Here is a 14566-nt window from a genome sequence, read left to right as displayed (position 1 = left end):
ACGCCACTTGGTTTCTCTTGCCAATGATTATCTGCTACCTATTTCTCCTTTCCCAATGCTTGAATGAAGAACTCCTGGTTCTACCGCCTTCATAATTATGGGTATTGAGTAGTCCGTTTATCATCGGCAACGTCACAACTCTGTTTTTTTATATATATATATATATATATATATATATATATATATATATATATATTATGACGAACCACATCCTCAGAGGTTACCGGGACACTCGTACCGCGCTGCAATCTCAGGGTCCAAGGCTCCCTGTTACTCAATACAGTTCCACAATGCACCAAAGCATTACATGCACTCCTTCCCAAAGAGATCACGATCTTGGGGCTTTAAAGCCCCAAGATCGTGCTTTCTTTGGGAAGGAGTGCATGTAATGCTTTGGTGCATTGTGGAACTGTAGATATATATATATATATATATATATCAATAATCAAACTCAACATCCAGTTTCCAGTGATGAAACCCAGTTAACTATTATACGTCACTTTATACATTGGATTTTTTAAGGTATTTTACAATAATATCTTTTATAGTTTTCACTAGTAATAATGTATATGTTTTCAGACACGGTAATTTTATCATTTACACTTTTTTATTCCTCACTCACCTCTTGCACTATTCCTTAATCTACAATTAGATCTAAAGGGAATAATAATCCTTTTTTTTTTTTTTTTTTTTTGGGTACATATCTGTAGTGACAGTAACCTCCCTTCACAAGGGTTTGGTTAGACAGAACAAAGAGATGTTTATTGAGGACTGTTAGCAATAAGTGAGTTTAATCATCAAGGTGTGCATTATTGTTTTTGTAATTATTTCAGTTTTTATACAGTCATGCTTTTAAAATGGTTTTAAGAGATTTCTATGTTATCCCTTACTATCTGGCATATAGTAGCCAAGGGCATTCAAGCCGCCAGTATGAGTACACACAAATGTGAATTTGCTACGGCAGATTGGGCATAACCCATCAGATTTACAGTATAGGGAGAATATTATATTATCTTGAATCATGGTGGTCTGTTATCAAGTCCCCTGAGCATGTCCATTCCATTAATGCCATGGCAATTTAGACATTGAAAGGTTTTTTTACAATATTTTATTGATAAAAATGCAGATGTGGATTTTAAACTGATATATTTATTTATATATATTTAATGTTCAGTATATTTATTGATTGATTTTGCACTACCAAAAACATCATTGCCATGAAAATTGCTAAGTTATGCACTGAAATTATTATTTGCTTATTTTTGCACAGTCAGTGCTGAGGTTGTATTGCAGTATGTTGTTTAGTTCTATGATTTTCATAGTCACATGACCTCAGCCTGAACTCTGAACTGTCTACCTTCACTATTTATTGGATCATTTTTAAATTTCACGTTGTCATGTGAGCAAGGCTCTTGGGAGCCGAAACGTCAAGACGACACTGCCAGCAAAATAAATAGCACTTAACTGGAGGTCCGTGTCCGTGTGGTCTTTGGAGCTGAGGCAGTGTCATTGCCTTCTTCAAATTTCTTATCGGTTCCTGTGATATATATATATATATATATATATATATATATATATATATATATATATACACACACACGATAACGCAGTAAGGGGAGGGGATGTTAATTGGTGATGCACTCATTGCTTGATGATACAGTTTTTCATTTCCATAAAAAGGCATGGGAAGGGACACGAGCAAGAAATACAGTTAAATGCTGAGATGAAGGAAGAACATAGTATGTCAGGAAGAGTGGAGAGCACTGAGGAATCTTGTTATAACTGGCCATGGGTTATCTGGAATTCCAAGGTTTTCAGACAACTAGATTTCCACAAGAAAACGCAGAGAATCACCCATCATGCACCCATGCACTGCTGAGGCACCTAACCACATATGTCTGTCTATACATTTTTGTATTGTGCACCACCTCCAAATTGGTCACCAAGTGGTTTTGTTTATGGGAGGTGGGAGTGAGAATTACTGCAGGCAACACCTAGAAAAGGATATGAAGCTTCAGTATAAACATCAGAGGAAGATAATTCAAATTTGATTATTCACACCAACTCAGTTCATAGGTTTTATGTAATATATTTATGTCTGGACCAGACTGAAATCAATTTAAAAAATAATGGATTGCAAACTCTTTATTGGCTGTGCTAGGTTAGATCAAGAGCTCTCCTTTTCCAGTGGTGGAGCAAGGGTGCTATAGGCTCTAATGCAAGCAAGAAAAAATGCCTCCAGTACTCACTGCCTACGTAGTCCGAGCTAGCCATAATTGTGGTACTTAGGACCCCTTGTGTCTCAGGCGCTAGTGCCACCGTACCTTCTACACTATTGACAGCTAAGACCTTTCCCCGATATGGCAGTTCATCTCCATACACAAATACTCCTCTCTGGGTGCTTAACGTTTGGCTCCATTTTTGTATTAACTGAGGAGACTGCACTTGGAAGTAGTTTTGTAAGAACTGAGGAGACTGCACTTGGAAGTGGTGTCTGTAGAGTGTCCCCGCATATTAATGGCTTATTCATTACTCCATGCTCCACGTTTAATCTGGCTTTTGTCCTTAGTGCCTCACCACATTCTCCGGGGGCAATGTATGTAATTGTAAATAGGTAGCTAGTCCTTTCTAACTCCAGGTCATATTGCAGGGGTTTGTCTTTTAACATAATACGCTGCTTTTTAGAAAGGAGTGAATACCTTTAGTGCAAAGTTTTAGTGAGGTAGTAATGAAGTCCGCTTCAGCCACTAATGCTCAGATGGAATTTAGAAGACTTGACAATAGTCAGTTATTTGTGTAACCTTGAATTGTCTTCACGTTTCTTCATAACCGACCCTGGGCTTTAACAAGAAGGATGGACAGCCACACATTTACGATATGTATTAAATGTATATCACACCTGATATGATTTTAGTGTTTTTGAATCAAATGTTATGTTGTATAATTTTTAGGAGCAAATACACCATATGCACCCCAGCCCACCAGCTATGATTATGATGCTCCCTTGTCTGAAGCAGGAGACCTGACAGAGAAATATTTTGCTATAAGAGAGGTTATCCGAAAGGTGAGTTGGAATGAGTATGATAGTGTGTGTGGGACTGACATAATGTCGGACGGCTACAAGTGAATCACGATTAGGGGAAAGCTATATGTTTCCAGAAGTCCTCTCTCACTCTGCCGTTTACACTCCCAGAAAACTGCACTGGACTGTAATACACTGATGCTCCCCTGACAATATGGCCCATGGAGAGCATGGCATGCTGAAGCTGGGACAGTTTCCATCTTAGTGACACAGGTCTTCCCCAATGCCCCATACTGGTTGAGGCACAACACCTCTGATTTTTACTGTGTTCATTCTTGCCATGAAACACCAGAGTATAACATCCACTGAAGCAGGATCATGATTTGAAACACAGTATTTTGACATAAATATAAACACTTACCATAAGCATACTAGGAAGCCTAGGGGCAAGGACCACTTGCCTATATGAGATTCAGGAAAAACAGGTTGTGTGTTAAAAGGTTTAGTGAGGATCCAGCTGACCTGTCTTAACTAGGAGATTTTTCTTATGAATATTCACAATAAGTGGCTGGGAGACAATCAAGTCTACCCTATTTGTGTATTTGCAGCTTTATATAGCACATACTATACCCAGAGTTATTAGTGCTTCTCAGTATCAATAGGAGCGTTACCTAGTAAGGATAGACCAGAATGTCTAGCAGTTGGGTTTCAAAAAGGTTATATAAACTTAAGCGGAAAAATTAATCTTATTCTATTTACAGAGGAATAGAGTTTGTAAAGTAGTTCACCTAGAAGGTAATTCTGGATCAGTAATGCTTAGGTTTGTTTTGTAAGATTCAGCTAGGGAATTTGTCCATATCTCTCGAGGTATCAAGTTCAAAATCCCGGGTGCACTCCAGAGAAGAATCAAGAGATAGTTCTCTTTTTGTTGAATCTTGGAGGTTCTGGGTGCATGAATTTGGCACTACACAGTAATCATATGCTTCAAGGAGAGTGATTTTATTTTTGTGCAGATTCTTCAAGATGGCATAGTTCATGGCTTTGTGCATACTACATGTTATTTTGAATATTATTCTTGCTTCTATCGGGAGCAAACTGAGGGCGCTAAACAGTGGAGTGATGTGTTGGAAGCATCTCACTTCTGATGTCAGTCTCCCTGCAGCATTGAGGGTTGTTTTAATCTGAGCCAGGTGTGTTTTGGGGATTTTTATGGGTAGTGCATTACCATATATGAGCCTTGAGATGACTTGGGATTGTACCATTTTTCTAAAATAGCCACCTGGAATGAAGGATTTGATATTTATGATGTGTGATTTCTGCTGTGCACTCTGTTATATATAGAAAACAAGGTGGTCCTAATGGTCATACTTTTGTCACAGATAAAATGGTACAAAAGTATATTATACCAGCTGCCAAATCGATTGGTCAATGTATGAGAGAGATACCAATGCGTATTTAGCAGGGAAACAAAAGACAACACTTCATTATAGAGATCAAATCAATATTGTTTATATTTTGGTATAAACCAATAATGCATTCATCCATTGAGACATGAATTCTGTAGGATGCTCAAAGAGTGCATAGAAAGGTGTTTATTTTAGGGTGCTCATTAGCAAAGTGAAATAGAAGAAGCAACAGAAAAAGTAAAAGAAAAAGTTCTCATTTTGAAAAAAAACACTAGTTGATATGCCTACAAGGTAAGGACCAGTGTATTAGGCCTGTTTGAAAAAAAATATTCTTTTTTTTAAATATTATTATCCTACAGTCTGTTTTTAGGGCTGAGCAAGTCAATCCAGGCCAAGATATTGAGGAAGTCGACGTTTTGAGTGCACTCTGTTATGACATTTATGTGCCACTAAAGGTTCAGATTGTTGTTGAGAGATTTAGTACATCAACTAATCCTGGGATTGCAATCTAGTATTATTAGAAAACCCAGACAGTCTTTCACAGTTTTGAACTTTGAATAGGGAAGAGAATGAGGAACTCCATCCTCACATGGGTTTAGTTTCAGGTGGGTGAAGGATAGTCAAGACAGGGTGTCCTTTAGGATTTGGTCTAGAAAGAGTATGTCCTCTTGAGACTAAAGTTTTGAATATAGCTTTGCATCTTCTACATTGAGAGATGAGAGGTTCAACTGTCTTAATATTGTGGGTTGAGGTTCCCAGTAGAGGATGAAAATGGTTGGGAATAGAGTTGAGCATTGTGGGGTACCTTGGGCTACATGAGCTAGATCTAATGGAGAAGTCTTGTTTTATTTTTTTTAGATCAGTTTTCGAAGTCTGAAGAGAACCAACTTTTAACTTTTCTATGTATCCCCATTCTTTGTATAGGGATGAGTAGGATGGAGTGATAGATCACATAGAACACTGCAGATGGGTCAAGGAGGAAGAACATAATTTCAGCTCTCCAGAATGTGTTGAGTGTTGACCAAGATCTGTAGAATCGCTGGTTCTATGATTATCTGTAGGTTGTGGTCTTTGATGTATTGTTTGAGATGAGCAGAGACACTGCTTTTCTGGATTTTCACCATAGTCTTTTTGTTTTAAGAGTGTGGTAACCTATCCAGATAATTGAGAGGTTTGCTATGGGCCATGAGGAGTTTATCAACTCCATCCAGCAGTAAATTGAGTGCTGATCTCCTTTAATAAAGTGATGGGCATCGGATCAGCGAAATGCGATGCTGGTCTCGTATTATCTGTTGTCTTAATGAGACCGCTTTCATGAATTTTGTGAACTTGCTCAACACTGTATGCTATTGGGGGTTGGAGAAAAGGGTGGGCAGGCTAATTAATGTATTTGCAGTGATAGCTTATTCTTTTTAATCTTGTTTGATAATGTCACACAATCGTTTTGGATGGTTTCTCACTTGGTTTGAGGGCGGAAGAAGGAAGCTATTGCTTCAAAGACGCTGCCTTTGAACTTTTTTAATTTAGTGTGTAATTTGGCCAAATTAATGGTGGAGGGGCTTTGTATCCATGTTCGTTAAACTAATTTAAGTTGCCTATTCCTTTCTTATCATTTTTTGTCGTCCCATTTAGAGGAGTTTTATTTGTTGTCACTTTACTTTAAAGGATGTTGTTTCCTCCATTATGTAGTCCATGATTTGATTATAGTGATTAGCCATGTGGGTTGCTGTTTTCTGCTTAATTTGGGGTTGTAATTGTGAGAAGGTTTCTTCGGTAATCTTGTGTGTTGATTAGTCTTGTATCTTTGACCCATTGTTTTAGTCCGTAAACAGTTCTCTCAGAGGTAAGGGAGGAGAGAATGAGGTGGTCTGAATAGTCAACTGGTAGCAGGAATTCTGTCAATAGGGCCCTTTACTTTGTAATCACGAGATCAAGAGTGGATAGTTTCAGATGGGTAGACCCTATACAGAGACTGGTCAGATCATAGTTTTTTTTATAATTCTTTTCATTAAGCAGTTGTTTGGAGTCAACAAAAAACATTTTGATAGCAGATAAAAGCATTGTAGGCCATTCGCAGGGGGCCTTGACAGCACTAATAAATGAACCTCCCGACCACCTAACCCCAAGAGCTGCGCTATACACTGTGGAGAAAATTGTCAACAGCCTTTCTTTAAGGCGAAATTGTCCATTATTTTCTGCTCTTCCCCACTCAATCTGCATCGTTAACCTCCCTAAAGTGTATCCATGGACCCTAAATATTTTCAAACCTACGGGGGCACACTCGGCCTCGATAAGTCACCAGTCAAGGTTGTCTTCCCATTCCTTGACTGTCGGTGGTCTCTTCGCTCACCAAAGTCTGGCCAAGTTACGTTTTGCCACCCCCGCAGCAGTAGTCAGCCATCTACAAGAGTTGGTCAGATCATTGTTATTCAAAAAGGTGTTTTAGGGTTGCTCCAGTGGAGGTTGAAGTCCTGTACGAAAATGTTGTTGGTGGACAGAAGATAGTTGTTCACCTGGATGTCTCCCAGTAGGTTGTAAAAAGCATGTCTTTGGGAACAGTTGCTCTAGCAATGTGGATGTCTATCGCTATGTATATGAACAAGGGGTAGTTCTTGGCTCTGAAACATCTGTGGATGAATATTCATTTGATCAAGAAGTTGCGGGACCAGTATGTCAATCAGAAGTGCAGAGGATTCATAAAATAAAGTCACAGTGAGGAATAGAATGTTAATATGGTGGGGCTGGGTGGTTCCAGCAATCTCAATGCAATTTTTTGCTGCATATAGGCAATTAAATAGGATCCATTTCAAGTTGGATTGTACAGCTTATGTGGCCAATCGGACAGTGACTATTTTGCTGCTGATTATGTGTTTTTAGTCAGTGGTGAGCAATTTTCTTTATGTTGCCCACTACAGTCTAGATAATGTAGGTGCTTGGGAGTGAGTGGGTCGTGCTAGCTGTGCTTTATTCATTTCATAACACTGTGCTCTTTTGAGAGACAACTTCTAGTTTTTTCTAGTTGGTGTTCTTTGTAATTTCAGGGGGAGGATGGGCCTGGGACAGCTGGATTTATTTTCCTGTTATCAATTGATTTGGGAAAGGGTAAGAGCTTTTTAGTCTTTAAAACTGTACAACTTGTGATTTTCAGCTCTGCAGACAGGGAGCCAATTGCTCTATCGATACTCTTTAGTTTAAAGCAAATATTATGGGTAGATGTGTGAAAGTAAAAAGGATCCTGAGATGGGGTTCTTGGATCTGTTTGTGGATGGATAGGATTATTTTCTGGGTATACTTGTCAGACGCTATTTGAGGGGCCACAAGGCAAGCAGGGTCTATTGGGCCTCAACCGTAGAGACTGGTAATTAGCCATTGATTTTGCAGGGTCTATCGTACTACGGCTCAGCAAACTGAGTCAAGTACATCTTCAGCGTTTGACTCTTAGTGGTAGTGATTGTGACCAGTCACAGCCTTCCAAGGAAGGTAGTTTGGAGGTGCCTGAGCTCAAGACTCTTTAATCACACAGCAGCACAGTAATTGATTGTCCAAACCAGTGCTTTCTTTCTAGATGAAATATACTTTAATGCACACTAGAATTAAATACTACACACTCAATAATGGCACGGTGCAATTTATGGTACTGTGCACTGGGACTGGTTGTGTCTCTTTCCTACTGCCTTCTCCCCCTTTCTAATCCAGGTGGCTCCCACTTTGGAATAAATGTGAAAGCGTGATCTAGGCTTGGGTGCAGATTGCCTCCATTTTAATTAGCAGTGCTGTCAGTCTCTCAGATAAAACAGTTTGATTTCACCTTGTTAGGCTAGTCCATGGTGCTTCCTGTGGTTAGACTACAGCCTAACTTCACTAGTGCAGAGCTCTTCTCTTGTTCTGGGAAGGCAGTGAACTGCAACCCTAGCGAAGCGCCTTCCAGGCACACATGCTTTAGTCTTGTCATCAGTGAGGTCGCAGCTGGCAGGCGACACTCACGAGCAGAAGCGGTGTTCGTGGTAGATGTCGAATAGATCCACAAGTAGGTGGGCTGTGGTCCTATGGTCACAATCTGCTCACATGGGCTGATCCTGTTGTAGCCATGCAAAGTGCCAACCTCAAGACCAATAAAGCTTTTCATGGGCCCTACTCATCTCAGCCAGGTGGCTTGTGCCGTTTTACCCTCTTCTCAGGATAATCAGTCAAGGATTTATACAGCGTGCCATATCACCTGTGAGGGTTTGAAGGTGCTGGTTGCTAGCTGCTTTTGTGGTGATCTGTTAATTCGAGTAGCCAGGTCTTGAGTTCTTGCCTGAATTGCCGGTGGTGCAAACTCAAGCTACAACATTTTCTGTGTAACAGCAGCCCAATACCAGTTGTGGTTGCATTCTTGTTCACAGCAGCACCATATTACTTTCTGGTCAATGAGGCTCAGTTCAAGTTGCATTTCTTGCTGTTTTTGCCTAGAATCGCAAATTAGAGAGTCCACTATCCTCTAACACCCGTGGCACGCAGATTTCTCTTCTATGTCCCACTTATCTGGTAAGCCCCATTAGCAACTGGCTGTTACTGGACAGTCCCTCCTGCAGTTTCGGCAGACTCCCTCCCTCTTTCAGGAGTCGGGCTGACTTCTAGGTGCTTCAGGTAAGATGAACAGCTTGTCCCAGCAAGGTATAGACAAAGTCCCCTCATCTTTGGCAAGCTGGCTGTCTCTGCAATCCTCGGAGTATGCTTAAAAGCACGCCTTTCTGTGGTTGTCAAGAACTTGGATATGGAACAAGTGGGTCAGTCGATTCCACTTATTTACAATCGAAGTAGACAGGAGATGTGTGTTTCAGAACCAATTTTGGGGGTGGGGTTCTCCTTTCAGGTGTTCTCTGCAGGGTGTTTTCCAGACACAGCCTTTGTGTTGTGGAGTGCCCCTTACACCAGAGTTGTCTGCAACCCGGAGCACCCGCAACTGATACTCAAAGAGATGTGAGCTTTCTGTCTTGGATTTCAACAGCCACATTAAACAATGATCTCGAAAGACACAAAAGTTTTCCCTCACTTAAAGGAGCCTTTCCACCTTAACAACAAAAAATGCAGTCCCACCCTTCACACTGACCATCTACCAAATGGCAGTGCTACAGAAAGGCTGATCAAGAAGATCCTCCCAGCAAAAGGCCTAATTTAATTTCTAAAGGAGCCTTGTCACCTCAGTCCATACTTCATTCTTCTAGGTCTTCATGCTCCAGCTTCAGGAATGTCTGCAATGCATTTTCACTGTCTGGGAAAACAACCTTACCTCCGTCTTGTGCGCAAGGCCAGTCCATGGGAATCTAAAATAGACCGCCAGGCCTTCATTACTCTGTCTTACTCGGACGCTCAGTGCATGTACCATGCACTCAAATATGCAAAACATGCACTGTGTATGTTCGCGCTAGGATCGGAGTTAGCACTAGAAGTGGAACTTTACGTGGATGGCCAGTAGGCCCCACTCGAGTGACATAGATAAAAATGTCTGATCCCATCTATGAACTGACAACACATGATACACTTCCACTACCACTCTATGTACTAAACCCATGACTAACAGTTGCTGTCTGTACAGTGAGAGTGCATCCCTCCAGGTCACAGGACAGGTCAAGGAAGTCACTCGGGTCAGCCTAGGCCTCTGTTCACACAACTAGATTAGAGCGAGGCTACTAACTATGGTGCCAGATACATGCCGACGGGCACTTAGGGCAGATGAAAAGGACCGTACACCATGCAGAGGACTTTCCCTTCCCTAAAATACCCCATAGGTGGTACCATATAGAAGACGATTCTGTTCATTGATATTGATTCTCAGTTGAGATTACATGGAAGGCTGGATGGAGTGATTCTTCCAGTTTTCCACACTGGTAGATTGAGAAGGACGAGGGTGATCTGCAGTGAGTAAAATCTAAAAAATTGATCTGGGGTGAATTGATGGTAGATGTTCTTGGTTTTGGGAGGTGAAACTTTCTTTAGTGTGTTAGGGAAGATGTTATGAAATTGAAGTAAGTATTTTCGCCGATGATGGTTTGTGCTTGGTAGGGTAAACCTTTAGCCATTGGCACTGGAGGTTCAGTTAGAGAGCGGCACTCAGATGTTTTTGGCTAGGAAGGTAGTCTTTAGGTAGTGATTTTTGTTGGACGTGTTCGAGCAATCACTTTTAGAGGAGAAATATAAGATAAGGGCCCCTGGGATAACTTGGTTTTCCTGAGGTGTATCACCGTACAGAAATGAAGATTGAACATTCGCTTATTGGTATCTGAGGCTTGGCTCATAAAGTTACTGTTCTTGTAGAAGAAGAGATTTGAAGTACATACAAGACATTAATGTTTGTAAAATACAGTTAGTTCTTGAAAAGTTATTTCTAGCCAGAGGTGCTGTGGGAGAGAAAATCAGATCAGTCTTCCAAAACCCTTTCTTTGTACAATGGAATTGGTCATTGGAAAGGGTCTCTGGGAATTCCCTGAGTAATCCGTGTTTATGGTCTTCTTGACATTTTTACAGAGACCAGGGGGGTAGGAGTTTGACCCGTGTTCAAAATATTGAGATGATGGGTAAACATATTTTATCTGCCATCTTTTTGCCACAGTACATAATCAGAGAGAGTGGTTAGAATGAGAAGTTCCCCGAGGCCAGGGATAAGTTAGTGGGTCACTTTGAAACTCCAAAAAGTAACTGTAATGGCTTGTTAATTCAGCACCTTCTGTTTAGACTATGTTAGAAATTTGCCATATTCGGCCTGAGGAGTGTAGAAAATATTAAAATCCTGATTTTGCAAGAAAGATTTTTAATTTGTCACTTTCCCAATATTTTAGTTGTTTCCTCACTAGACATGTATTCTTTTAATTGAGTACTTGCTAAGCATGTAGTCAATAATCAGGGTGTTTAGTTTGGAGTCAAAACCAGATGATGTCATCATTAAACTGTGAAACCGCCCTATGCTGGTAACAGAATGTTCTCATTATTATAGTACAGTACATCTCTATGATTAGCATTTTCTAGGTATTGATATTGTGAACTACTACTACATTTTGTATCTAATCCGAATCCTGAGAAAGATATGTTCGAGGCATGTGAGCTGTAGATCACATGCTTTGCATACGCCTGCAATCTAGTGTTGGGTCCGGATGTTTGCCAGTTCTTTTTCTTCGAAGAAGTCTTTTCTAGTCATGAGGTAAGTTGACTCCTCCTTTCGGTGATAGTGCGCATCGGCATCGACTCCATTGTTAGATTGTTTTTTTCCACCATCAGGTTTGGACGTATATTGCTGCGCTCCGTTTCGAAACCGTTCCTCGGGTTCCCCTCGGTGCGCAATTCACTCATGCTCGACGGAATTGTTATTCAATCGCGTTTCCCATTCTCCGCGTATCGTATTGATTTCACAAAATCTCTTTCGATTGGAAAACTTGGTGCAAGGCTGTCGGGCCTAGCCTTGTTGAACCATCTCGCAGTCAATGGAACGGACTCCATTTAAATTCTGTCCCCGATGCCACTCTAAGTACCCGCACACCCACTTGCACGAAGTGCGCAACTTGTGTCTCTCCCTGCAGCACAACAAACTAGACTGCGACGCTTGCAAATCTTTCCGATCCAAGAAGGCGCCTGTGACCGTCTGGCTCAACGTCATGAAATGCAACAACAACACAGTGGCTCCATTCAGGATATCTTTGGAGAAGATTCCGAACAAGACGTCGACGCGCAAGGAGCCGAGGAAGAAGAGGAGCTTATTTCCGTGTCAGAAGCCAACTCCGACATGGATGAAGATATTCCGCAGGGTCAGCGTACCGTGAGTACCGAGCCACCCCTGCCCCAAACTCTGACGCTGCGCAAGATAAAGGCTCTGGGCCCTCCTCTGCCTTCAGGCCAAGGTCAGCATCGAGAACACGTTTCAGATGCTCCGCCTTCAGGCCCGGCACCGAGACATATATTAAAGCCTTCGGCTCGGGATCGAGTCGACCACATTCAGGCACCAAGCCAAAATCGACATCGAAACTGAACCACATTTCGGAGTCCACTCCTTTGGTATGGAAACTGAAACCATCCTCGGATCCGAATACTTCGGTGCCGAAAACCTCAGCTCTGGAAAATATTGCCACCGAAAGATAAAACGGCTCCTACTACATCAAAGGAGCCTCATTTCAATGCCCCGCCTTCAGACCCAGACCCAAAACAAAAGGTTCAATCCCAAAACTGGACCTATCCAAATGAAATTGCCAATGAAACGCACATCAGAAGGAGAGGACGTTTACCACAATGTTGGTACTAATCCCTCTCCTCCTTCTCTTACTCCTCCTTCCCCTCCTATCCCATACTTTATTGATAACGCCCTCAAATTCACCACCACCACAATCACCTGACAACCAGAATAATGGGGACAGGGTAGATGATAATGGTCCTGATCCATGGAACGATTAAAATACAGATCCAAACACAGATAATGACCCAGATATATACCCTACAAAACCCTTTCCACCTGATGATAATATAGGGTACATAGATCTAATAGATAGGGCTGCTGAATATCATGGAGTTCAGCGTCCTAAAAAGTCAATTGAGGAGGATTTTCTCTTTGGTACACTAAGCTCTTCCCAAAGATCCACTCGCACACTACCCATGCTTAAGGGTATGCTAAAACATGCGGACAACATCTTTAAAGATCCGGTTCGCGTACAAATATTTACACGAAGGGTGGATAAAAAGTATACATCTGCACCATCAGATCCAGTTTACATCAAAGGTCAATCAGTATTAGATTCCTTAGTGGTTTCTAATGCCCGTAAAGGAGCAAACTCACAAATATCGGGGGATTCCCCTCCCCCTGATAAGGGATCTAAACTAATAGATGCCCCCGGCAAAAGAATAGCTGCACAGGCTGCCAATCATTGGCATATTGCCATACCCAGGCTCTCTTAGCTAGATACGACAGAGCGGACTACGACGAGTTGGAACAATTGCTCCAATTTCTACCTTACCTAGGCACATGACCTTGTTTCAGGAAGTGAAGCTAATTTCAAACACATCTATTAGGTGCGCTTTAGATGCAGCTGACACTGTGGCTCATGCAAACAACACCAGTGTCTTGCTACGAAGGCACGCCTGGCTTAGGATTTCAGGGTTTAAACCCTAAGTACAGGCTTCTATTTTAAACTTACCTTTTGACAAGGAGCATCTCTTTGGTCCTCTTGTAGACACTTCCTTATAGAAGATGAAGAAGGGCACAGATGTTGCAAAATCTATGGGGACCTTACAGTTCCCATCCCATCGGGGTTCTTTATGTCACTCCTTCTAAAGAGGGGGCTCTATAACACATATCTACAGACAACACCTCTACATCCTATAAAGGTAACAGTCGGTCATCCTCTACAAGAGGTTACTTTTGAGGCGGCTTTAGAGGCAATAATGGTAAGGGAAGATGTAAAGGTTCCACACCCCGCACCTCCCCCTCAACAAACGAACAGTGGCTTGCCTCCCCTTCCTAGTGATCATTCCACACCGGTCGTGGGACGTCTCTCTCAATTCCTCCCTGTCTGGCATACAATACCTTCAGACAGATTGGTTATAGGAATTATGCAATCTAGTTATTGCCTGGTGCTTACCAACAATCCTCCAAACATTCCTCCACGTTCTCACAAAACGTCACCAGAGCATTTACACCTCCTCAAAATAGAGCCCGTACCACTGCATACTTAAGTATACCCTTTTGGGTATACTTTCTCATACACATACCCAAAAGGGACAGCTATTTCAGGCCTATATTCAACCTCAGAGAGCTAAATCAATATATTCAGTTAGACCACTTTCATATGGTCACACTTCAACAAGTACTCCCACTTCCACAGCAAGGCGACTTTATGTCCACTTTGACTTAAAGGACGCATACTTTCATATTCCAATACATCCCACTCATCGCAAATATCTCAGGTTTGTGGTAGTGGGACAACACCAGTTCAAAGTGCTTCCATGCAGAGTCACCACTGCTCCCAGAGTATTCCCCAAATGCCTGGCAGCATATCTATGTCTTCCCATACTTGGACGACCAGCTCTTACCCAAAGGGCCTCCAACACACTCAAATAATGCTGCAATTTCTGTACGATCTAGGTTTCCCACTGAATGTGTCGAAGTCCCATCTCCAAC

At 41.7% G+C, this 14566-nt stretch overlaps 1 protein-coding gene across 1 annotated transcript in view; it reads left to right on the top strand.

Annotated features, from left to right (window-relative positions):
• Window positions 1–14566, top strand: part of GLB1 (galactosidase beta 1) — a 260256-nt gene that overhangs the window by 103583 nt on the left and 142107 nt on the right. Inside the window, exon 10 of the mRNA XM_085607619.1 lies at window positions 2952–3064. Coding sequence (XP_085463745.1) covers window positions 2952–3064 — 113 coding nt within the window. The remainder of the gene's footprint in view (window positions 1–2951; window positions 3065–14566) is intronic.

The sequence above is a fragment of the Triturus cristatus genome, chromosome 5_2 (assembly GCF_964204655.1).
Source record: "Triturus cristatus chromosome 5_2, aTriCri1.1, whole genome shotgun sequence".
NCBI lineage: Eukaryota > Metazoa > Chordata > Amphibia > Caudata > Salamandridae > Triturus > Triturus cristatus.
Note: the sequence above shows the minus strand (reverse complement) of the source record. Positions and strands in the feature narration are given on the sequence as shown.